This window comes from Alosa pseudoharengus, unplaced genomic scaffold, assembly GCF_046254945.1.
Source record: "Alosa pseudoharengus isolate Yale_2024_CS ecotype anadromous, Long Island Sound unplaced genomic scaffold, YU_APseudo_1.1 YU_APseudo_1.1_scf_20, whole genome shotgun sequence".
In the NCBI taxonomy this organism is placed as follows: domain Eukaryota; kingdom Metazoa; phylum Chordata; class Actinopteri; order Clupeiformes; family Clupeidae; genus Alosa; species Alosa pseudoharengus.
Window position 1 is genome coordinate 33,271,682 of NW_027468664.1, and position 26,568 is coordinate 33,298,249.

At 42.0% G+C, this 26,568-nt stretch overlaps 2 protein-coding genes across 2 annotated transcripts in view; one reads left to right on the top strand and one right to left on the bottom strand.

The window, feature by feature from the left end:
* Positions 1-4,794: 4,794 nt before the first annotated feature.
* Positions 4,795-20,539, bottom strand: LOC143136435 (L-threonine ammonia-lyase-like). Its single transcript, XM_076297148.1, has 7 exons — positions 20,418-20,539; positions 13,849-14,031; positions 10,984-11,165; positions 10,223-10,353; positions 8,588-8,736; positions 6,815-6,904; positions 4,795-6,298 (listed from the first exon to the last, which is right to left on the bottom strand). Exons 2-7 carry the CDS (start codon positions 14,024-14,026, stop codon positions 6,057-6,059), a joined length of 972 nt encoding a protein of 323 aa, XP_076153263.1. The 5' UTR covers positions 14,027-14,031; positions 20,418-20,539; the 3' UTR covers positions 4,795-6,056.
* An 85-nt stretch (positions 20,540-20,624) lies between these two features.
* Positions 20,625-26,568, top strand: part of trmu (tRNA 5-methylaminomethyl-2-thiouridylate methyltransferase) — a 9,578-nt gene continuing 3,634 nt past the window's right edge. The window contains exons 1-9 of the mRNA XM_076297145.1: positions 20,625-20,791; positions 20,961-21,126; positions 21,258-21,364; positions 21,704-21,829; positions 22,097-22,269; positions 22,597-22,650; positions 23,273-23,339; positions 23,990-24,090; positions 24,729-24,873. Coding sequence (XP_076153260.1) covers positions 20,710-20,791; positions 20,961-21,126; positions 21,258-21,364; positions 21,704-21,829; positions 22,097-22,269; positions 22,597-22,650; positions 23,273-23,339; positions 23,990-24,090; positions 24,729-24,873 — 1,021 coding nt within the window. The 5' untranslated portion in view covers positions 20,625-20,709. The remainder of the gene's footprint in view (positions 20,792-20,960; positions 21,127-21,257; positions 21,365-21,703; positions 21,830-22,096; positions 22,270-22,596; positions 22,651-23,272; positions 23,340-23,989; positions 24,091-24,728; positions 24,874-26,568) is intronic.

Consider the following 26,568-nt stretch of genomic DNA (forward strand, 5'->3'; position numbering starts at 1 on the left):
AGCCTCATGGCTCTCCGCGACCTGTTCGCACTCGTTCTCGCCCTGGGCACTTACAGGACTTTCAATCCAAATTTCATGTTTGAAATCCTGTAGGAGGGGGGGAAATGTTATGTCTGCACACAAGCGTTGGTGTAAGGCATTATGTTAGCGTTCAATTATTCATTGAATTGTGATGCAGTGAGTTGCTCGATTGTGCTGAGAGCATTGTGTTATGCCTGACTGATGAATGTTTGATACTTGGGTCTGTCAGCGGGAAGTTCAGATTGGATAAGTAAACGATACATGAGTTAACGATATCACCGGTGTCTGTGTGATCATTTACCAAACATAACAGTGAGATTTTGTGAAGTCATAGTGTCATAGAAGTCATAGCGTTAAATTTTTCCCTAAACCTAATTTTAAAAAATGTCTGTCCCCTGACTTTTTTGCTATGTACAGTATAATCCCTGATTTAATTTTCTTCAAAATGTACAATTAAATTATTGATTGCACTTGAAAACAAGACCAGTGTTTTAACCCTGTGGCATGGAAGGATTATGAGCCACTGGGCCCCTGGGCACAGACATGAAAAGGGCCCCCCTGCCCACCTGAAAAAGGTAGTAGCTCAGTAGAAAAAATTGAAAAATAACCCCTTAAATGATGACTTCTGGCGAGTTTTGTGGAAAGAAATGGACAGATTGAGACTTATGAATGTGTGTATGAGTGTACGTATGTATCAGGGATAGAAATAGCCTAAAATATTTTTTTCCACCTACCATTGTGGCTGGTGGATTCCAAAATCTACCAGCCACTAGAGATACAGTATGAACATTTGATGAAAAATCATGACCAAAATGATCACGGTTATTGGTATTGCAATATGATTAAAATGTGCTGACTTTTCTTCTAAACCTACCATCAATGTTGGACAGAACTCATAATTGGCCTGCATGCCCAGTAGCAACAAATCTAAAGGTCAACAGAACAGCTATAGTGTCATAAAAGTGGTGTGGCTCCTTTAAAACCCAATCCACTGGTGTGAGTTCTGGAGCCATCCAACTTTATCTAACTCTATACTATCCTACACTCCATATATTTACCATAATCTGGGTAGATGGTTTATTATGGACCTGTACACATTGTTGACAATTAGGAAGGTATGATCTAAACCAAGCGAGTGCTGAGTCTTTGATGCCTAGCAAATTTTCAAGCCTAAGTAGTATGTCATTAACCTGACCCTAGCCAGATTAATTTCGTTCTGCTTAGCTCCGCCTAGATTCACTCACATCCATCTGGGACCTCTTCCATTGAGAGTGATTTCTGCAACCAACTTTATGGTTCAGCCAATCAGGACGCAGGGCGGGAGTTTCATAGATGTGACGTAGTGGAGAAACGACCGTGAGACTGTTATCAGCGTCACGGGTTGGCTTCGATGTGAGTGGTTGAAGTAGCACGTCAATAGATGACGGACAAGTGGCTTATTCAATCATATGCAAGCATTTTTTGATTAGGCCCAGCCTTCTGAAACACCGTTCCATGGATCGGTTCCAGATGGATGAGTGGAGCTACGCTCTAAAAAATACTGGGTTGTTTTCTCAACCCAAACGCTGGGTTGAGGCTGTCAGGGCATTTTGTGGGGTTGTTTTTACCAGAGCCCGTCTACGGAGAGCCTTGCCACTCCGTATTAAGTCCCATTGTACCGAATTTTGGTTGCAGTTCCACCAGATTTCCACTGGGGGCGATCGCCATGAGTGCAGAATGAATGGGAGTCAATGGAGCTAGACGGCTAAATTTGTCTCTTTCACCTGATTGTCGTTGACAAATCTCAGATTTGATTGTAGTTTGTATAACTTCAACATGGGTTATAGGTCAAAAGTTGAATGAACGAGTACTTATGTCCTTTTGATTTCTTACAGTTTGGGTCGTTGTTGCCCATAACACGCTAGCATTGTGCTAATGAGTGACGTCATTGACACGTTTGAAAGGCTTTTTAGAACAATTGAGTGACTTTAAAAAATATAATACTCCACCAGGTGTATTTTCTTTGCCTCCCCTTTCGAATACAATATTCAAATTACTTGAAAAAAAATTATATCCCGAGAAAAGTGGATTTTGAGGGGTACAGCTCCATAGACCTCCATGCATTCTGCACTCGTGGACGAGCGCCCTCATGTGGAACCACAGAAGGAACTGCAACCAGTTCAGAAACCGGAAGTTTTCCGAGAGTGGCAGTTCTCCCCTTATTAGACATTCTCTGTTTTTACTCATGTTGGGTTATTTTCTGTAACCCAGCTTGTTGGGTTGATAGTTTGGGACAGTAGTGCCCCTCCTCTCTCCCACCTGACGTGGAGTACGCTACCCAGCACCTGGGTGACTTGTAACACAGCTGCATAGTTATTTGAGAATTCGAAAAAACATCGTTATTCTTCCAACCGTCCAGTCCACCAGCTGTCAGCATGCAATGGAAATCAGGCGATTTCGTAAGGTATGTATCTTTAACTTTTTAAAAATGTTTTATCCAGACGGATTTTAAAAGTCCACCCAGAGATGTAGAAGCAACCCTCATGATATGAATGGATATTCTGCCTGCCAATTTCGTTCAGCCTCAAACAGGTTAACAATTGTGTCATTCACAACATTAACTTACAATTACTGTTCATGTTAAATATACACAAAGACAGACTCATAAAAACATAGTTCTTTGTTCACTGGGTATGAACTGCTGACAGAAACAAAGCAAACTTTTACAACGAACTAAAATGAGCATACCAAGCTGGTTAACATTAGCAGACCATATAGCTAGCATCAATGCTAATTAAATATGCTTCGTGGTGGAAGTAATGTTAGTCTCTTCACAAGCCACACGTACGGTAATAATAATGGCAAACAACATCTTATTAATTCATTCAGGGTAGCTTCATATTATAGCCAAGTTTACTGGGTGTTTTTGGTTGTAGCAGAGAAGACGGGCTCTGGTTGTAGCATCAGACAGTCATTAGTTATTATAATAACTCCATAGGTGGTCATGAATTCCAAGTGTGTTGCGCTAATATTTGTCTCCTGGTGGATTTTTAATGTTTGTCAACATCATTCAATGATAATGGTTCATGGAAATCTTGATATAAAGTTCTGTAAATAACAGTGATTAATGCACTCTTTTTTTCTTATTTGATTCACAGGGGTGATCCCCAAAACGGACGGTGGAATCTGCCTGCCTTCATGGAAGTATCACAAGCTTTTTCTAGCTATCTGTTTAAAAAAATAAACTGCCAAAAACTTTAAAAATGTCGAACTGTTTTATTTCATTGCATGGCTATTGTTGCCCATTGGATGGATTTTAAAACATTATATTGTAACATTAATGATTTGCAAACATTTATTTGAATTATTATCAATTAATATGATTGGATTAAGGAGAAAAATAAGATACTTAGAATAACCCATAAATTAGGTCAGCATAACCCAGAAATGACAGTGAAAATAATATAAATCCTGGGTTGTATAAGATAGCCTACCCAACAATTATGTAGGTTTAACCTAACAATTTTGTTACGATAACCCAATGTTTGGGTTAGACTATCAACCCAACTCATTGGGTTGACCGAACAACCCAATTTTCGGGGCTAACTCAGTGCTGGGCTTGACCACTATTTACCCAGTGATTGGGTTGAAATTGGGTTGTTTTTAACCCAATGTTTTTTAAATGTACTGATCATTGTTCGTTCCTGAAGTATCGGGCCACACACTGTATGAAATCCGTCTGCCGAGATTGATTCGAAAACTGGCAGTAGCCCATCAAACCCCAATCGGGCCAAATAAGACACTCAGTAATCAGCCCAACTACTGCGTGTCAGTGTCGGCCCATTCAAGGGGACAGTGCCTCAGCCGACCTGAAACTCCGCCGACAGTGGCAGCACTCAGCCAGGATCGGGCCGACTGTGTTTACTGTGCTTCAGCCGACTCGGACCTCAGCCGACACTGCCAGCACTCAGCCAGAATCGGGCCGACTATGCTTGCTATCTGGGTCTCCATGTTATATAGGCTCACACACATCATTTCACACTTGTGGTTCACAGTCAATTTTCCTTTAAAATATAGGTCATATGACCGTGGCTGGCTGGCCGACAAGTTAAAAGAAACTAGTCATACTAGCAAGCACAATATACCTTACACGTTATGGGAAGGGTTGAATTTGGGTCAACACTGTTTCAAGGTGCTCCCCGTGCGTAAAATTGAGCGCCACAGTCAAAAAATATTTTTTGGTATAGCAGTGCAATGCAAACATGGAAATGCATACAGACCAATAGCACGCAAATGCAAACTTAAATTTAAGACCCAGAATTGTTTACAGATGGGCCACAGAAACTAAGTAAAATCTCAAGTCATGAATAGCGAGTCAAAGTCAAGTCTTTTGTACAAGCAAGTCTCAAGTCCTAAAAAATGTGACTCCAGTCTGACTCGAGTCAAGTCATGTCTGGTGTCGGCCTAAAGTGCTGAACTGTATGCTTTTGGCATTTGTGTGTGTGTCAGACTAAAGTGCTGAACTGTATACTATCGGTGTTTGTGTGTGTGTCACATTTTTTTCTTTCTTTTGAATCTTTCCAAAATGGTCCTCTAAATAGATTATCTTTCAATGTGCAATGGAAGTGGCAGGCAGGAATGGAGTCATGTCGCTCAGGTCAAGCTTAGCTTATTCTGTTCAAAAAATGTGGACCATCAAATACATCTTGAGCACTTATGACAACCAACCCCATCATGTTATTTTAATGGGGGGCAATAAAAAGAAATTGAGACATTTTTAAAATTAAATTTAAAAAGTTTAATTTCATTGAAATGCAGCAACCTAGCATCACATAGCCTGAGACAAATCAAGTGCAGTTCATCCTCATATGGGGAAAAAAATCCAACACAAAGCAAGCTAACACACAATGTTCTTGTCAGCTGTGTTCATCACTACACTGTTTGTGTAACAATATTGCAGTACCTGTAAGTTGGAACAAAATAACAACAATAATGACGTCAACCGTCAGTTTTTTTATTTTTTTTATTATTGGGTGTTTTTCTTAGCCTGGCGAGCCAGACCCACATTAAAATGTAGGGTCTGGGCACTCACCGTTCGCAGTGCTCAGTCCGAGGGGCGGGATAATCAGTTGTCTTTCAAATTCCCTCTGCACACAATAGGACGCAATAGGATATTTGTTTTCAAGTAGCAGGGAATATAAGCCAAACCGTTGCAACTCTGCCATCAATCATTATGTTAAGCCCACCAAACGACTCTATACACGATTTCAATGGCCTGATTAAGTTTCGATTTCTGGAGCTCACAAGCCAACGGAGAGTTGCTAGACTAGCCCTGGCAGCAAATGTAATGTTTTTCTCTTTTTGGCAAATAAACTGTGCTCAAAATACAGTCATAGTGAGGACCTGTATGAATGTGAACAAAAAGAACAAAGACGTTATTTAACTGATAATAAGGAAGGCAACCAGATCCCCTGACGAAAACAAGATCATTGTATCATAAGACAATACTGATTATTTTATTTGTAAACATCACGATTATCGCCATATCTGTTTATCACTGCCCTGATTTTACTAAATTAGCTAATTACAGCTCTTTTCACGTTGACATTTCTGTAATTCTAATATTTTGAGATTCTGGATTTTTGATTTCCATGAGCTGTAAACCATAATGATCAAGATTAGAATAATCAACACTACAACAAAAAATGCTTGAAATATTTCACTTTTTGTGTAATGAATCGAAGTTATGAGATTCGCTTTTTGATGGTATTGATCTCATGAGCTCAATGGTCAGAATTGTTGTTATGGTTTGTTGTTTTTGAGAAAATGAGGGGTAACATGGGCACCTCGTCATCTTAATGACGGGAATTTAATTGTTAAAGGTGCTCTAAGCGATGTTGCTGGGTTTCTAAGCTAAAACATTTTTTGTCACATACTCCAAACATCACCTCACCATCCCCTAGCTGCCTCTGCCCTGAGTAGCAAGCTAGCTCTCTGTTTTGTTTGAACGTCAACAGAAGTGACCCCCCCCCACCCCAATCCATCACCCTGAAGTCTCAGTCAGGGAAGTGGACCAGCTCGTCTTTGCCAATGTTTCCTCCGCTCAAGATGACGACGACGGTCTTCCCGGCGATGTCAGGTATCCGTCCGTTGGCAACGGCAGCGAAGGCCGCCGATCCCGAGGGTTCCACAAGCAGTCCAGCTCTGTATAGAGTGGACACCGCACTCTTGATTTCCTCGTCCGTTATCAGGACGATGTCCTCCACATACCGTTGGCACAACTCGTAGGGCAACGCGCCTGAGAAAACAGAAACATATACACGCACGTCTGAGAAAACACTCTTGATTTCCTCGTCCGTTACCAGGGCGATACCCTCCACAACTCCGGCATGGCTCATAGGGGGACAGGCTGCCCACACTCAAGGAAGCAGCCAGGCCGTCGTCTGAACTATCTGCTATCAGTCCAGACACTCTGCTGATGGGACTCTTCTGGGCAAGGTCAAGTCCAGGCGGACTCACGCATAAAGCAACACCAGAACACTACAGCATGGTGCAGTGTGTAGAAGTAGAACAGTGAGTCGGGAGCAAATGTATGAAAAAGTAGATTTTGAAGGACCATGAACTTGCAGCAGCAACTTTTAGGATCATAGGCCCTGAATGTATTAACGCTCTACAAAGAAAGTCAAGCAATAATCATACTCAATAATCATACTCAATAATCATACTCAAAACATTTGGTTGTTGCCCAACTGTTCTTTGCCTGTTAATTAACTTCCCATGATATAGTGTTCACTTCCCATGATATATTGTTTACCTGCAAAGGGAGGAGCTAAGCCAGAGGCGATACTCTTAGTGTCCATGCCAACAGGCTTCTTCTCCATGAAACTCTTGAACATGGTGCATGCTGTGAGTGGAGAAGAACAGAACACAAAATGGCCAATCATCTTCCAAACATCAATGTCTGTGGCTGTTTATCTACTACATCAGGGGTCCCCAACCTTTTATGTACCATGGACCGGTTTGATTCCTATTTTTTTTTTCACGGACCGGCGGGGGGGGGGGGGGGGTTCAGGGGTTCCATGTTCCATATGTGTTGTGCATGCATTACTTGAAAAGAACTAGCTCCAGTTATGTCTGAACAGTGAAGGTAACGATCTCTTGTGAAAAACGTGAACTTGAAAAAGTGAAAATTGAACAATATGAACTATGATCTGTAAGTGTGAAGATGCATAACAAAATATGGGAACAAAAACGTGCATTACGAATATAATCAGTGGGAGCCCTGCAACAAGAAGCTTCCATCTGGGGGTGATGGAAGACAGTGACACCCTCAGTGTGTTTGAAATGTCCAGTCGATTGCGCAATTTGGTCTTAGTTGCAGTCATTGCCGAAAACCCGGCCTCGCATAGATACGTGGTGGGAAACGTTTTCAGCGCTTTTACGGCTATCTCGGGATATTCTGCTTTGGTTTTGATCCAAAAACCCGCCAGAGAGGTTTCCTTATACACACTCTTAAGACCACCGTCATTTGCAATTTCGATCAACTGCTCTTCCTCCTGCGCTGACAAGTTAGGACTATTCGGGATATCGACACATGGGTTGCGGACCCACTCATTGGTTTGCCGTGGATCTTTGGAGGATGGGAAGTAACGCTCAAACTCATTTGAAAGCACAACAAGGTGATCGCGCACCAGCTGCGAGAGAAAGGGCCCTGCCTCAGTCTCTCCCAAAACCCCCACTACTGTTTGGAACATATCAAATACACCCCGGTCCACTTGTCGTCCCCACAAATCAAGCTTGGCTTTAAATGCAAATCAAGCTTGACTTTCTCCCCTGGAGTGACAGGTTGAGGTCATTAAGCAAGTCACACAGGTAAGCGAGTTTTGACACCCAGTCCTCATAACTAAAATGTGCAGCTAACGGTGACTTTTTTTCTGTAAGAAATCTCTGCAGCGGCTCTCGCAACTCAAACACTCTGGCCAGTGACCTGCTAAAGATGCTTGTTTTGTTGCTCATTCTAGCAGTTTAGCTAACTTCGTGTGACACTACCGTTCGCCAGTGAAGTGAGCTGACCTGAGGCTGCGCAGCGCTGAAGGCAATACTGTATGTAAAAGTGTTGAAGGCGGGACAGACAGACGTAAGAAAATAGACCTTGCAAAATGCAAACATGCGTGCAATTAAACAACTGCATATAGGCCTATGCCATGTAAAAACGTGACATTATTGCGAATTAAATTTAGTTTAGTTTGCATGCATTTTTTTTAAACTCATGTCGTAGGCTACGGCCCGGTTAGGAATGTCCTGCGGCCCGGTGGTTGGGGACCGCTGTACTACATGACCGTAACCATGGTTTCAGTTCTCTCAAGTTCTAAGCTCACACTTTCATCTTGTTCCATTTACATGTCTGTTCTTGTGTCCATCTTTTCCGCATTCCTTACCCCCCCTCAGCCTGTATTTATTTACCCCCGTCCCTTACCCCCCCTCAGCCTGTATTTATTTACCCCCGTCCCTTACCCCCCCTCAGCCTGTATTTATTTACCCCCGTCTGGCTCCATTCCTTACCCCCCCTCAGCCTGTATTTATTTACCCCCGTCTGGCTCCACGCCGTAGATCCTGGTGCCCTGGCACCCCGAGAGCTTGAGAGCGGCCGCCACGCCGGCCAGCAGGCCGCCCCCTCCACAGCACACCACCACCACGTCAGGCCTGGGCACCGCCTCCAGGAGCTCAAAGCCCAGGCTGTAATCACACACACACACACACGCATGTACACACACACACACATGCACACACACACACACACACACACACATACACACGCACACACACAAACACACGCACACACACACGTACACACACATGCACGTACACACACACACACGTACACACACACATACGTGTACACACACAGACAGACAGACACACACACACACAAACACACACATGCACGTACACACGCACGCACGCACACACACACACACACACACACACACACACATACACACAGACAGACACACACAAACGCACGTACACACAGACAGAGGGGAGGGGGAGACACACAACAAGGAGGAGAGATTTGTTATTTGAACTTAGAATATTTCACAGGACACACTCTCAGATCTGTTACAGGTGGCATGAGACCAGGGTAGAAGAATGAGTGTGTTCCTCATGACTTTTCCTGTGTCTCATAGAGCTGGGTTAGGGCTTGTGTGTGTGTGTGTGTGTGTGTATGTATGTGTGTGTGTGTGTGTGTGTGTGTGTGCTCCTGAGGCTGGGGCACTCTCTGCCTGGGTGTAACTCAACGCCAACGCCCCAAACCCGGAGCCCTGGAATAACATGGTCGTGGTCCTGGAATAACATGGTCGTGGTTTTCCTGCAGATGGGTTCTGTACAAATTACTATGAGACTTCATCTCATCTCACTCTCCCCTGGGGATCTGTGTGTGTGTGTGTGTGTGTGTGTGTCTCTTAGGCTGTGTCCGAAACAAAAACAAATGCTGCCTTTTAAGATAACTAACAGGGGAGCAAAGTATTGAGGCATGTCCGAATCAAATATTTAAATGAAATACTGCCTTCTAAGATACTTTAGTTTTGCCGAATTTTGAAAGCAGCATAGATGTATTCTTCATGCTGCCTTCAACATCCAAAATTCTATTTAATCGTGAGCAGCTATTGCTGAAGTCGATCGTTACATTATTCTGCTTTCTGGTATCCTGGCAACGGTGTTCTGTCTTGCTATCTTGCTAGGCTGTCCGAAAAAAAAGTTAGCTCAACAACAAATTACACGAATATGCCTCCCTTCTATGCTGCTAAAACTACATGGCCTGGAAATGTGTACAGCTTAATCCAAGAGAGAATGTTTGTGTGAGAGAGAAAGATAGACAAACAGAGAGAAAGTGTCTGTGTGTGTGTGTGTGTGTGTCTGATTGTGTGTGTCTTTCTGTGTATGTGTGTTTGTGTCCATGAGAGTGTGACTGGAGCCATGACACACTCATCAGTCGTGTGTGTGTGTGTGTGTGTGTGTGTGTGTGTGTGTGTGTGTGAGAGAGAGAGCTTGTCTGATGAAGTGCTATATGAAAATGAGTATTTCACCCAATGCCCACTCACCATAGTGGCTTTTTGTTGGAGTGGAAACAATGCAAAGTTTTTAACCATAATTAACTGCCTGACTTCACTGCACATCAATGTTACCTGGCATGGCCAGCTATCAGGTCCATCACTGTTACCTGGCATGGCCAGCTATCAGGTCCATGTCGTCGTAAGAATGCAAAAAGGTCATGTTCTCCTCTCGAACACAGCGGTTCACCGCGTCCATCATACCGGAGTTGGGGACGCGCTCAACCTCCACGCCAAAACTCTGGGGTGGGAAGACATTGGATGATGACATAAAAGTGCCCTCCAGCATCATTGGCACCCTTAGAAAATGTTCTTACATATAAAATGTCACAGAAGCATTTTTCAAATCTGAGAAGTGGGGAAAAGACATTGGATGATACTGTATATTGGATGTAACAATTTTAACTTGCATAAACCCTTTCTTTATCGTAAAGTGCTGATTCCCTAGTGCAACACCCAACCGTACAGACACTACAGCGACAGGTTCAAACACACCTGGTCCGTGTACACACTAATTACATTAACAATAGCGGCAGGTTCAAACACACCTGGTCCGTGTACACACTAATTACATTAACAATAGCGGCAGGTTCAAACACACCTGGTCCATGTAGAAACCAATTACATTAACAATGGCACACCTGGCTCAAGTGTAAACAAACGAGCCGTACTGTACGTGCAAAGAGCCTGTTACTAGGCTACTACATCAATCATAGTGTGACCACAGGATGAGAGTGCAGATGTTATAGTACTGGTCAAGCATAGCCCAGTAAGCTAGCCCAGTTCCTTAGCCCCTACACTTCCACTATCCCAAATGTATAGCAATTGAGATGAAGGTCAATCAGGGGTTACTTGGTCAGCAAAGACTCACTTGAATCAGAACCGATCTGGACACTGGGGCAGTTTCTGGCATTACTACTTTCCCTTTGGATTTGTAGTGCTTTGACGCGAAGGCAAACGACTTCCCATAATTCCCAGCTGACATGGTGACGAAATGGCCGCCTGCAGGTCGTCGGGCAAACTGATTGGCGACTCCTCTTATCTTGAATGAACCTGCCAAGCAAAACTCAGATGCCACTCTTCCTTATGAAGCAGCAGATACATAGCTTTATTGCTCCCAATATCATGTTTTATAATGTAATATAATAATGACAAATATATATATTGGCCAAGCTGATCAATCAAAAACAATCAATAAAGTATACTGATCCCTAATAAGGCCACCCAATTGAAATGTTGAAAAGACCAGCTATGTAACAGTGTGCTAAATGCTTAATTACGACGGAGTATTAGGGCCACACATGAAGGAAAAAATATTTTTGCCATGATGAGATTAAACTCGACATTTAAAAAATAAAGTTGAAATGTAATGTCGACTTTAATCTCGACGTATCGACTTTAAAGTCGCCATGTCGACATTAAACTCGACATTTCGAGAATAAAGTTGAAATATCATGTCGACTTTAATCTCGACGTGTCGACATTAAACTCAACATTTTGAGAATAAGTTAGTTTGGAGAGAGAACGTCCGCTTGGGACTATTGAAAGGGAGGACAAATGATACATAGTTTTCTTCGAGTGTAACAATGATTAGACATAGGCCTGTAGGTCTATCATGTAGACAAAACATAGAACATATTAACCTCCGTTGCTCAGCCAAATACTTTCCTGTTAGGTCCTTATCACGGAGTTACAGGCGATAAATGCGATGGTCAAAAGTAGCCTAAACGTCATTAGCGCCTTATGTATTTATTGTAGGCCTATTATTAAAGAGTGTTTTTCATCTAAAGGTTCAACTTCATGCTTATGCACTAGACTAGGCATACTAGGCGCTCTCCCTAATCCTAGACTTTCACATTGCTTGTTTGTAATGGATGCAAAACAGCCTATTGCTGAATGTCTATGGAGGGACGAATGAAGCAGTCCTCCCGACCACCCCATGTACTAGGCTATAGCCTACATGCGCACATATGCAGACAGTGCATAAATAAAGTACATGCACACATATCTCCTCACGGGATCAAAATAGTATATATGATTATGCTATACCTGTGTTTATAGCCTCCTATATTTATTGCAGGTGAGACATGGAAAAGCAGTTTTAGAAAAATGAGTTATGCCATGTTAATCTATGGAGAGTGACGGCCTGTGGGTCATGAAGGGCAGTTATTTGGATGTGCGGTGGCCTTACCCACGTAAAACAGAGTGAAATAACATTTTGTACAGAAACATTATATCATTGGATACATGTATTATTCTAGCTATATAGCCATAGTGCATGGTATTTCCATAACCACGAGATACAGCACTTCGATGACGGCAATGAGTAGGCCTAGTTAACAGACAAGACGCAATCTATCTGAATATCTGCAATCTAACAATCTATCTGAAATAACACCTATTTGAAGCCCATTATTCAAGTAACATATTGGGCCCTATCATGACATTCTAAAGTGCATCGTCACTCGACAAAAGTCTATTCAAATTTAGTAGGATGTCCAGTTCACATTGGGAGGGTTTTCGTTCTCAAAAGTGGAGCGCATGGCGTAACAAGGTGTTCCTAGGTCTTTTAATCAGTCATATGGGTGTGTTTGGGGCGTAACATCATTTTAAACCAATGAGAATGACATCTGCCATTCCCTTTAACGGCGCAACGCGCGATATGTCAAATAAATGCATCGGTATTTTGGCATTCAACGGCGCATTTGAAGGAGGCTGCTTGCGAGACCGTATGGAATAGTCATTCTTAAACCATGCTTTACTAAAATCTAGCATAGCCTTCACGCATTTGCACTCGTCTATTATTTGAACTCATTGGCAAAGTGAAACTAACTTCACCAAGGAGTCAGTCAACGACAAGACAGTTATATGCAGTTACTTTCACTATTGACTGACAATGGGTTACCATCGAAAACATAGGCTGGAAAAAGCAACACTTACCCTAATGTTGCTCAAATGACTGAATAAAACAACATTTATCCTGCAGAGGAGTTGCTTATATCTCGTGACAGTGCGTCTTCAGCTGTGCTCCATACGTGTCTCTCGCCTCTCCCCTAATCACTTTTAACCGTCATTACCAATTTGCAAATGATGGTGAATAACTACTCATCATGAGATGTACAGTATTTCGTAATATCTTTATTCTAATTATGTTTACCATTGTAATCGTGCAATTTGTAATGCTTTGCATGGACGTGCGCTGGTGTGCGTTCATGAATGATAGAAGGATGGTGCGTGCACCTGCCAATATGACTGTTGACATGCGCTCTTAAAATAGCATATGAACAACTCGCCATTGACTTCTGACCAGGTTTAGGTGGTGTATGATAGCGATTTTTAGACAATGCGCCAGGTCCCTCCCTAGGTTGTTAATTGCCACACCCCTGGGCGCAATGCTTAAAAAATAAAGGTGCAAAATAACGAATTCAACTTCGCGCCAGTGAATAACGAACTTTACGCCATGCGCTGGTGACCGAAAATACAGCCCATTGTGTGTTAGTGTAGGCTACATAGCTTAAACTGTGTAGGCTATGTTTAAACTGTATTGCAAGTTTAATGTCAGCATGTTGACTTTAAAGTCGACACGTCAAGATTAAAGTAGGTATGCTATTTCAACTTTATTATCGAAATGTCGAGTTTAATCTCGGCATGGCAAAAATATTTTTTTTCTTCATGTGTGGCCCTAATACTCCGTCGTACTTAATAGGTCCCCTAACCATGACCCTAATTCACCAACCGGTTCGCTGCATGTTCTCCAGCTTTATATAAATGTTGCATGCTGGGCCGTCGAGCTGCAGAGTTGTCTGGCTCCACGGGATCATCGGGGTGTTTATCACGCCCAGGGGACTCGAGCGCACCGTCTCCCAGGCCTCCTTCAACATCTCCAGCGTGATGCCGCCACACAGATCCGCCATCCTCTCTGGCGCATAGAAAGGAAAAGAACAGGCAGTCGGGCACTGAACGGGATGGGCTTTAAAGAACCTGTTTGTAAGAATGAGGACCTGTTTGTAAGAATGAGGACCTGCATTTAAATTAGGGTTACTGGTTTATTCTAAAGAATATTGGAGAGTATTGCCCCCCCCTTCCAGACTTGAGACTTGTCTGGGTTGCCATGGAGAGTTTAAGTAAAGGATTCAAGGTTAACAAAAGGATTTTGTCATTAGTGTCCCAGGTCCACGCCAATTCAGGCCTCAAATAGTTGGAACAAAAAAGTTACTTCTTTTCAGATTAACTGAAACTCTTTCAGGTGTTTAAGGCCAATTAAACTGTAGCCATCCTGAAATCCTCAATCAGGCCTTACAGGGCTCATGAAACTTAAAAAGCCCCGGGAGCCTGGCAGGCGTTCTTTTGGTAGCCCGGAGGTTTCTGGTAGCCTGAAATTCATTTCCAACATATGTATTATTCCAGAAAGCAAAAAAACAAACAAACAAATACAAATAAATTGTGTATTTACCAATAATCAAATAAACAAAAACAAATATTTACCAAGCACAATAATCAAAAACAAATATGCAGGGTTGGGTAGTAACTGATTACAAGTAATCTGGATAATGTAATAGATTACAAAAAACAACTAACTATAATCAGACCAGATTACATAAGAAAAATGTGTAAACAGATTATAGTTACATTGTCGAAGTTTACTTGATTACATTTTGTTTATGTGTTTCAATACATACATGGATGGGCAAAGATACATCAGGATGTAACCTATTTTGAAATAAAATACCAAATACCTTCTTTTTAAATGTATCAAAATAAACTACAAAATACTGTAGCCATAATGTATCAAAATAAAATACTGTATTTTTGTATTTTGAAAATACTCAAAATACTTTTTTTTTCAATGGGGCATGGAACACTTTCTAAATCAGCTTTTTTATCCCAAACATTTAGGCTATTAAAACTCGAATAAGACTACATATGGAATATCACACACCAGGAATTCCAAAACAGTTCAAAACTTCTAAACAGGCAAATTTATGAGCAGGGATGGATTACTGAACGGGCCTAATGGACCCAGGCCCAGGGGCCCAAGTGTTCAGGGATCCCTGAAGCCCAAACCTCTGTGTGAAGTCACTACTATATTCTCCAGCCCTGATATCGGAATAGTAGAGCCCCTCAGTCAAATAACATAGGTTATGTTATGTGATATGTCTTAATAGGGCCCCTCAATCATATAACATAGGTTATATTATTTACCCTGATATCTAAATGGGGCCCCTTATTCAAGCAAGATGCAACTTGCCAGAAGTCCTAATTTAAGGGGTTATTGCCTTTTAGCACAGCCAAAGGCAACCCAGCTAGAGAATAAAATGGACGCCTGTTTTGTCCATTTCATGTTTTGTCCATTTCATGTGTGGTTCTCTGACGAAACACAAGACCAGTTGATAGTCATAATTTGTGTTTAAAAGGGGAAGTATAAGGCTACAATGTGTGCTATAATGTAGCAGAACTAGGGTGACCACCAACCAGTCTCTGAAAAGGAGGACAAGTTGTCTATAAAGTGAGGACAAATTGGCCAAAATGAGGACACCCCCCAATGTCTGCTCATAGGCCTATTCCAGTTAAGTACCAGTAGCTAGCTGGTACATAAATTGTTAGTGTGTATGCTGTGTGAACTTCCTTCCCAACACCTTAAGAGTTGTGCTAGTAAGAGAGCCAGCAGACCGGGCTTTTAGCTCGATTGTTGGCACGCTTGACTCCCGAATCCAAGGTGCTGCTGTTGTGGGTTTGTGTCCTGGCGAGTGCAGGGCTGAGCCGCGCAAATCAGCACAAGGCATAGTGCCATGACCCAGATCAGCAGTGAGGTTTAGACATGAACACACAATTCGTGTTGAAAAGGAGAAGTGGGGGCTACATGTGTACCATAAAGTAGCAGAAATAGCACCACAACACAAATCTTTGGGCCATTCGCTCAACCCAGCACAACCTTGCAGCAAGTGCAGCAAGTGCCGCTTGCTATCTGTAAGCCCTATCTTTTTTATTCAATGTATTCGTAAGCTCTGACTTTTTTATTCAATGTATTTCATTTTTGAGTTTTTTATTTTAAAGTAATCCAAAAGTATTCAAATTACGTTACATTATTTTTGTAATCCAATGGATTACATTACTGATTACAAAAATTGGTGTGTAGTCTGCGTTTTTGGCACTCAACGCATTTGGCACTCAATGAGTTAACATTGGGCTGATGACATCACAATGGGCTAATTAACTTGATTTGCACCTGTATCAACTTCCAGCTGCTCAACTAGGCCCCATGATCAAAGAGCCAGTTAAACTGATTGCACCTGTATCAACTGCTTTCTGCTGAACTAGGCCAACTCTCTCTGTCTCTCCATTCTACAAGGATATAAGGCACATTCCATCCAACTTTCTATCCATTCATCCTCTTCAAACCATTCACTCATCCACCCATTAAACTATCCATTAAACAATCTGCCTATCTACATCCATTCAACTTTCTGTCTATCAACATCCATTACACTATCTACATTTAACTTTTAAACAATATACTCTATCTCAGGCTTTAAGCATACAAACTGGCTCTCTTTATATCCTGTTCAACTGTTTCTTCTGCCCACAACTGTTTGTCATTCCAACTAGATTAAACCTCATCTACCTCGCAAATAATTTAACCATTTAAACTATCCACCTATTTAACTGTTCAGTCATTCCAACTATATTAAACCTCATCTACCTCGGAAATAATTGAACCATTTAAACTATCCACCTAACTGTTCAGTCATTCCAACTATATTAAACCTCATCTAGCAAATAATTTAACTTTTTAACTCATTGAGTGCCAAAAACGTAATATACGTTTTTCCTTTCCATGCGTTGAGTGCCAAAAACGTAATATTACGTTTTTAGCTTTTTTTTTTTAATTACGAAACTAGACACTGAACACACCTTATATGTGATTTTGGGAACTCTGTGATGAATGGAAATGAAATATATGACGATCGTGAAACTCATGAAAACGCACAATCTGGACATTTTATCTGGACAGTTTATCATAACTCGGTTGCCGCTTTTGGTCGAATCAGTGACGCATGCTCGTCAGGTCAAAACCAGGCCATTTCCGTGGGTCTATCACTAGGTGGCAGTCTCGCCAGGTCTCACAGATCACTTCCCGGAAAATTTACACAAGTAAGTAACAGCAGAGCCCGTCTACGGAGAGCCTTGCCACTCCGTATTAAGTCCCATTGTACCGAATTTTGGATGCAGTTCCACCAGAGTTCCACTGTGGGCGATCACCATGAGTGCAGAATGAATGGGAGTCAATGGAGCTAGACGGCTAAATTTGTCTCTTTCACCTGATTGTCGTTGACAAATCTCAGATTTGATTGTAGTTTGTATAACTTCAACATGGGTTATAGGTCAAAAGTTGAATGAACGAGTACTTATGTCCTTTTGATTTCTTACAGGTTGGGTCGTTGTTACACATAACACGCTAGCATTGTGCTAATGAATGATGTCATTGACACATTTGAAAGGCTTTTTAGAACAATTAAGTGACTTTAAAAAATATAATACTCAACCAAGTGTATTTTCTTTGCCTCCCCTTTCGAATACAATACTCAAATTACTTGAAAAAAAATTATATCCCGAGAAAAGTGGATTTTGAGGGGTACAGCTCCATAGACCTCCATGCATTCTGCACTCGTGGACGAGCGCCCTCATGTGGAACCACAGACGGAACTGCAACCAGTTCAGAAACCGGAAGTTTTCCGAGAGTGGCAGTTCTCCCCTTATTAGACATTCTCTGGTAACAGGCAACCATAGATATATACACTAGATGTCGCCTTCTGCTTCTCAGCATGCGTCAACACCGCCGCCATCTTTGTACAGGGATCTGAAGCGCTAAACTAGTTCTCCTGTATTGTCAGCGTTACCTATTTAGCGACGTTTGGCCATCCCCAGCGATAGAAAACCTTTTTAGCGATTAGCGACAAATTTGGGAACTTCTCACAATGATGGCAGATCGGCTTCTTTGTTGTTGAAACTTAAGAAAATCACCTTTCTCATGGCTTTGTCATTTATGAATTCAGCTACATCTCGTTTGCCCATGGCACTGACCCATGATTATAAAAGTAACGACTGGCGTAGCCTATGTAGTAGCAGAGGTAAATGTTCTACAGATCTACAGCAACTTCTGGTGAGATTACAACTTACATGAGTAAACGAGACGAGGGGTATGTATGTGGCCTCAACCAGAGCCTGTCTACGAAGAGCCTGTTTACTTTCATTGTATCGAACCTGGTTGCAGTTTACTCATTGTTCCTCTAGGGGCCGCCGCTAGCTAGTGCAGAATGAATGGGAGTCTGGGGCTAGACGGGTAAAATGTATCTTTATTATCGTCTTAAGCTTAGTTTTCTCTAGACTCGACCATAAATACATGCCTGTCAGTTGGAACAACCCAAAAAACTAGATAATTGCTTGAGATTTTGACGGTTTATGGTGATTTTATTTTCGCTAGATCTTTGCCCAGATTGACGCTAATGCATTATAGAGGAGTGGATCACTGAAGCAAGATGGCGTCTCGATTGACGCATTCGTTCCAATGAACAGCAGTAGTCAAGGCGACATCTAGTGTATATATCTATGACAGGCAACACTCAAGGGGGCAGGCGAATTCCCGGAAGTAGAAGCATCGATGTAGCGGTGGTTATCAACTCTCTGCTAACCCCATAGAACGCCCATCCATTTAGGATTTTTTTGAACTTCCATAACTTCATATAACATATATCATGTGCCGATATTTTAGCTTCTGTGTTATCTACATAAACAATAAAAGGCAAAACAAGACTCGACTACCTCGTACGTAACGTTAGGTTCCCGTAAGAAGAATGTTTAGCATGTCCGGTTGAAGGGAAGCTAACGCACTGAAGGGAGATAACCGTATTGTTTGGATAAGCGTAGTCCAGCCAGCACGGAAACTCGTGAACAAAGCTATGTAGCCTACAATAGCATTGTAGCCTATGTTAAGGTAAAGCATAGAGGCAAGTAAACCTAATGGAAAAACAGTAGTTTTACCGTTAAGTAGTCTAACGATAATCATTTCAGAGGTTTTCGATGGATTGACGTAGGTCAGAAAAGTGGAAAGAAGATTAGCCTCAAGGCTATAACTTTTTTGTTTAGTTTTACCATGACTGTTTTTGAAGATGATCATGTGTGGTAGTTTCAACATTAACACGACTTGATATCACTTGTGAGGATGATATTAATAATAATACATAAATAAATGTTTAACTTTGATGACTTTGAAGGCGAAGGAAGTGTGAGAAGAATTTCTGTGTAGCCTATCTATCATATGAGTTACAGGATTCAGTTCGATGGCTAACGTCACGAAGTTAAGTGCGAGTCTGCGCAGTACTGGGGGGACCAACTGAAAAATGACTACCCTCCCATTGAGAACGACGGAGTCTGTTCGTCCATTTCTTTTACTGTCTATGGCAACACTTCGTATTTCATGAAAGACGTTATCTCCATTTCTAGAAAAAAAACAGCGATTTTGATGAAAACTAGCCACTAGCTTGGGATTTCTCAGGAACAGAGGCGTGTAGAAATACACTGGTTTGCACCCACCGAGAGCTTAAAGTCTCGCCTTTTAATCGAGCTATTGTATGTGTTCATAGCTATAACAGAGAATATGCTGTGGCTGTACAAAAATCATCAACAATGGTCTAGATTGCTGGCACTTTAGGACAAAGCTAGCAAAGAGTTAAACTATTTAACTGTTCAGTCATTCACTATATTAAACCTCATCATGTTGGTTGCCAATTAGCACATCATTTGTTTTAACAATATATTTCATATGTTTTGCATTTTCATGCACTGGTAATTCCCTGGAATTACTTTTTCTAGTTATAAATGATATCACAAACTACAACAGTTCATGACATGAGATCACTGTAGTAGGCATATATGATGATGACTGACATTTTTATAGGCCAAGTACCACAAAAGGCGAATGAATTACGGAACTTGATTTAACTTTTTTCACAACTTCTGGTAGCCTATATGGGCTACTTGCATACGGCTCGTCTACTAGACATCCTCTGCATGCATGGTGTTTTCGAAGTTTGGTATCGATTTTGGGAGCCCTGTCGCTGTCTTAAGGAAGGCTATGGTTTCTCTTAAAAATTAAGGGTAATTTTTGACACAATTTTAGCCCAAAGTAAACGTAGGCCAAGTTTCGTTTCGATCTACTTCACAAAAAAAATAATTACTCCTCCCAACAGGTCTAAAGAAGAAAAGCCATATGGACATTTGTTAGAATTTTGGTACAGTAACACTTACGTCGTTTACAAGCTTATAGGTTTAATCGCCACCGATGCTTTTCATATCTGACCAAAGTCAAGGGCAGACGACCACTAGGCAAACACGAAGATGTTTACAGCAGATTTCAAAACTGCGGAAATACAAATTGGAAATGCATGGAGTGCAGACATTGTTTCGGTCCGGACGATATTGTCCGTCGGACTTCAAACATGGCTGCGTCCGTGAGACAACGCGAACTCAACTCTGAAGAGTTATCTATATAAAGTTTTATATGTATATTCTGAAATAGGTCATTTCAATTTTGTTTATCATGGGCGTCGTAAAGCATGTCGTGTGTGCCATGTCAGGGGGCGTCGACAGTTCAGTCTCGGCATTATTGCTTAAACGTAGAGGTAGGCTGAACTGCTCTACACATTCTCCTCTGTTGTCCCCTCTCTCCATTGTAATCTATGTATCTCTGTGTCTCCTTCAATGCAGTTGGTCAGGCTTAGGTATGACGATTCAAATACCTCAAAACTTTGTCAAGTATATGGTTGTCACTGTTTGAACGTCACCCCGTAGGTTACTATGTCACAGGAGTGTTCATGAAAAACTGGGACTCTCTGGATGAGAAGGGGGTGTGCACTACCGAGCGGGACTGCGAGGACGCCTATAAAGTGTGCAGACAGCTAGATATACCCTTCCACCAAGTGTCATATGTGAAAGAATATTGGCACGAAGTGTTTAGGTAATCACTATAGAATCTTGTCAAATGTACACAATAAACTCTTACTTGAAAGTCATATTTGAGTATTTGCATGCAAAAACATGTGGGCTTAAGGCTGTCTGTTTAATCGAGTTTCTTTCTGGTCTGTTTAGTAATCTTTTGAAGGAGTACCAACGGGGAAGGACGCCAAACCCAGACATAATATGCAATAAGTACATCAAGTTTAAACACTTCTGTCAGTATGCCCTTGACTCACTGGGTAAGTAAGATTCCACTCAAGCTGAGCATCTGTGCAGTCGGTGTGATAGGTCTGTGTGTGATAACGTGTAGCACATTCAGTTCTTTGTAGAGATAAGGACAACCTAGTCCTAGAATCTTTTAACTTTGACTCTGGGGAGTTACCCAAGCGGAAAAGTCTGGCATTGTTGATGCCATTTTTTTTGTGTAGGCTACATGTCTAATATATTTAAAATGAGTTATAATTTATAGTGGGTTGGTGTGTAGAAGGTGTGTGAACTAAAGGATCTGTGTGATGTCTGTGCCTGTGTTTGTCACATTCCTCACACGTGAACGAACGCACCTGTTGTTGTGGAAACAGGTGCTGATGCCATGGCAACGGGTCACTATGCAAGAACCTCCCTGGAGGACGAGGACGTCTTCTACCAGAGGCACGTTCCACCTCCTCCTCAGACGCTGTTCCGAGACCGCTTTGAGATCCGGAACCGTAAGTGTTTATACGTGAGGCACTTTTACAGATACACAGCGACACCTTGTGTATGAAGAGGACATTACCTTTTGTCTCCTGCAACATATCTGCCTGCTATAGATATAATAGTATAGTTACATTTTGATTCGCAGGTCTACTTCTCTAACCTTCAAAGGACACTATCAAGTGTCCTACGAAGTGTCTTAATGCTTGTGTTTAGTAGGTGATGTTGAGAGTGACATTGGTTTGTGACCTTTTGTTTTGTTTCTCTCGTCGTCATGGCAGCCGTAAGACTGTTCCAGGGAGCCGACCGCTTTAAGGACCAGACGTTCTTCCTCAGTCAGGTGTCCCAGGATGCTTTGCGTCGGACGATCTTCCCCTTGGCAGGTCTCACTAAGGACTTTGTGAAGAAGATGGCCGCTGAGGCTGGTTTTGGTCATGTCCTAAAGAAGAAAGAGGTATTGGCACCTGTCCATGTGTGCTAACCCTATGGTGCTAACATCTCCATGCATGTTTACTTTTCGTCATCAGCACTTTTCCTCCTTCCACCTCTTATCTCCATCTTAGACTCCTGCTCTCTCAATCTTCTGGTAATAGTATTTATTTTTGTAATATTTATTATCATCCAAGGTGTCTCCTCTGCATAGTAATATGTATTGTTACCTAAGGTGTCCTTTGCACTGTAGTTTAAATGGTATACTTCATTTTGTCAGTTGCTTTGGAATAAAGCGTTTGCTAATGAATTATATAAATGTTGTAAATGTAAACGTTTCCTCTTTCTACAGAGCATGGGGATCTGCTTCATTGGGGAGAGGAACTTTGAGGATTTCATCTTGGAGGTTTGGCACTTAACTGCTCTTGTGTTTGGCACATAACTGCTCTTCTGTCGGTTCCCCCTCTAACTCGCATGAGGGCTTTTCTCAGTGGGCTGTCAGCCAGAGTCTTGCTCAGAACTAGGGTCTAGTTCAGACAGGGTTCCACTGGGGAAGTCTGGAAGTTCTGGCATCCTGGAAGACCTGGCAATTGATTAAAGAGACAAAATAGCCTGAACATATCCCATATTGTTATCGATTATTTTTATTCTGAATCAGAGTTTGAGGGAATTGGACCTGGAAACTCTTTGATTTGGATGTTTCAGAATGTGTGGGAAGTTGGGAACCCTGTCAGGGTCTTTCAAGCAGTGGTCTGCAGCCCCCTGGTGGTGTCTGAAGGCATTGCAGGTGGTTCCTGTTTCAGGTGCCTGTGCTTTACTGGAGTATCTAGTTTCTACTTCCACTCCCCTAGCAGAAATATCAACACTTTCAGACCCCATACTGTCTTTTTTAACCACAAGTAACAGCGTTTAGAAAGTGAGTATGGAAAGGACATTTGCTCCGGACATGTCTGTCTCACTGCTCCTCTTTACATTTATTCATCACTCTTCCTCTTCCTCTTCCTCTTCCTTTCTCTTGTGTCTTTCAGTACCTTGAGCCCAAGCTTGGCAATTTCGTCTCCATAGAAACAGGAAAGGTCATGGGAACACACAAGGGTAAGACGGGCCTCTCCAAGTCTGCTGGGGTTGGTGACATCACAGATATGTGTGGTGTGTACCAGAGACACAGCACTCAAAGAATCTCCCATAGAAATGTATGGACATGTTAGTTCCTAACACATAGAAATGTATGGGCTTATTAGTTCGTAACACATAGAAATGTATGGGCTTATTAGTTCGTAACACATAGAAATGTATGGGCATATTAGTTCGTAACACATAGAAATGTATGGGCATTGGGCATATTAGTTTGTTACGATAGTACCTATGCATGAAAAAGATATGTTTCTCCCCACAAGCATGGATGTTTGATGTATCACACCTCATGAATTTGCATTTGTTTGCAAACCCACTATTATACGTTGATTAAAACGAATATGATTTACAGAAGTGGTTTATTGTGAATAGGTGCTGTTTTCGTTGTTGCAGTGTGGCGTTGCATGTGAAGCGTCTCTTTCCCCAGACAGCCTTTAGCAAATAAGCGTGCGTTGGGAGTGCCGCAATTTGGTGCTCCAATTTAAAGGACGGGCTAAACTAGCTGGTGTCCAAGGTGGCAGGTGTCCTAAAATGTCCCTGGAGATCAATAACGTAAGGATCTAACGATCGGTCATCCTCTCTGTCCCTCTCCTCTCCTGTCCACTCTACAGGCTGGTTCACCTTCACACTAGGCCAGAGGGCCCGGATAGGTGGCCAGCGAGATGCCTGGTTTGTGGTGGACAAAGACATCACCACTAACGACATATTTGTGGTAGGTTTGACATTTCAGCTCTCTCTCTCTTTTTCTCTTCCCTCTCTCTCTCTCTCTCTCTCGCTTATGTGCCTCCCTTCTATTTCTCATTCTCCCTTATTGATATATGAACACACACACACACACTTTTCATCTCTCCTTGTCCTTTTCCCTCTCTCTCACCTGCCTCTCACTCTCTTTGATGTCCTGTGAGAAATCTACAGTAGTGGTGATCATAGATTCAGTTTTATATATACATATATATTTAATATGTACAATTTTATAAATACATATATATTCACATATTCACTTTTACTTATAAGTATATAAGTATAAGTATATATACTGTTTTGATCCCGTGAGGGAAATTTGGTCTCTGCATTTATCCCAATCCGTGAATTAGTGAAACACACTCAGCACACAGTGAACACACAGTGAGGTGAAGCACACACTAATCCCGGCGCAGTGAGGCCCTTCAGCCGTTCCTACTGGTCGGGGTTCGAACCGGCAACCCTCCGGTTACAAGTCCGAAGCGCTAACCAGTAGGCCACGGCTGCCCCCTAACAATAACAACATATACCATAGCTCAACTGTAATCGCTCCTGGATCAAAGCTTCTGCTAAAGGTATAAATCTACTTTTTTTTTTTGTTGTTGCTAGGCACCGACCACAAACCACCCAGCACTTCTGAGAGACACACTGCGTACAGATCGGTTCCACTGGATCGCCGAGGAACCACCGGCAGAGTTCGTCAGGACTAAAATGATGGAATGCCGGTTCCGTTTCCAGCACCAGATGCCACTGAGTCAGTACCAGGATTAAAGTATGGTGTCAGTTAGCTGCCTTAATTATACCACTGAGTCAGTACCAGGATTAAATATGGCGTCAGTTAGCTGCCTTAATTATGCCAATGAGTCAGTACCAGGATTAAAGTATGGTGTCAGTTAGCTGCCTTAATTATGGCACTGAGTCAGTACCAGGATTAAATATGGCATCAGTTAGCTGCCTTAATTATGGCAATGAGTCAGTACCAGGATTAAAGTATGGCGTCAGTTAGCTGCCTTAATTATGCCAGCGCATAACGAATGAAAACGAGCGCAGATTCAGGAATTGAGAGCGTAAATACTGTTATCACAACTGCAACAATTATGATTGAGAGCACAGAAATCGTATCAGACCGCTCACCGGCTCAGCCTTTTACACGCTCTCACAGTTGTGTGTGTGTGTATGTGTGTGTGTGTGTGTGTGTGGTGTGTGTGTGTGTGTGTGTGTGTGTGTGTGTGTGTGTGTCATGCTGGTTAGTTAGTTGCAGCCCTAAGGGACTGTTAGACTTATTTATTGAAGGGGCCACCGGAGGAATTTTGAGTGCTTCGGTCAAAAGTTGCATGACCCTCCCTTGCCTGCTAGAAATTGTTCAATGACCCTCCGACAGAATTGTTAAAAGACATGACCCTCCCCTGCCAATTGTCCCTGTCTTCCACCCGTGCTGCTTTGCGCCACAGCCACACACTGTGATAACGTTCTTAAATCAATCTTTCCTGTGAGCTTGCATGCTACCAGTCCTTCCTTTTCAAATGTGTTGCACCTGTTTGCACAATTTCACAAATAATTATATGTGATTAATAATATGACAAATAATCCCTGTGCACGGGGACCGAAACAATGCATGCCAACTTTTTCCGTGTTTCTCACGTATTTTAACTTCCCCCCGCTGTCTTGCCGTTTTAATATTTTCCCGTAGAATATCCCATATTTTAATACTCTCATAACATTAGCCCTGCCCTTCCAACGAAACAGATGTCTTCAAATCATCGTTTTCCTTGCTTGAAGGCGAACTTAGAGTGATGTTAACCTATTTAAGTTTAACGGCGTGATTATCGTGAGAGCACGATTCATTGGCGCTTGCATGTTCGGCCGTATGTCTACGTGCGCACCTGCCTACCATCAGGCCACCATCAGGCTACTCAGCTACTCCCCTGTTTGTATGTTCACTCCCAAGTTGGCCTACCATAACTTACCAACTCTGCACTGTAGACCCTAAATTGGCTATTTATATTTTTCTGTGAAATAAGCAAATGTATTTGTTCAACTTTATGAAGCAGAATTACGCACTAGGCTACTTGGAACGTAACACATTTTTGTTTGCGCAGGAGAGAGAATGACAGCGATTAACAAGTTGCACTTGTTGCTGTTTACCAATAAATACTATATATTTTTGCAAACAACAAAAACAGAAAGAATGGAGACAGCAAAGCTAGAGATTGGGCAGGAACAAGGTCAATTGGTATATATGGTATATATGCTTGTTAAAATGTCATGGATGCATGAAGCACAAGTATGCTTTACTAATGTTAAGCATGCACGCTGTTTAACGTTACACGGTATACTAAAAGTAAGCCAAAGGTAAATGTAGCCTTTTTAGGGCTGTGTAAAGTTCACCAAATTACTGTAATATAGGCTGTTAGGCGTGAATAAAGTAGGCTACTTTGTTGCTACAACC

What these genes read in the sequence shown, in the direction of transcription:
- LOC143136435 (XM_076297148.1), bottom strand. Translation starts at nt 14,026, where the DNA reads ATGGCGGATCTGTGTGGCGGCATCACGCTGGAGATGTTGAAGGAGGCC. An exon ending in GGAGAACATGCAGCGAACCG is followed by an intron (nt 11,166 to 13,848) that starts GTTGGTGAATTA and finishes TTTGCTTGGCAG; the next exon opens with GTTCATTCAAGATAAGAGGA. An exon ending in CGGCGTGGAGCCAGACGGGG is followed by an intron (nt 6,905 to 8,587) that starts GTAAATAAATAC and finishes CTCCACTCACAG; the next exon opens with CATGCACCATGTTCAAGAGT.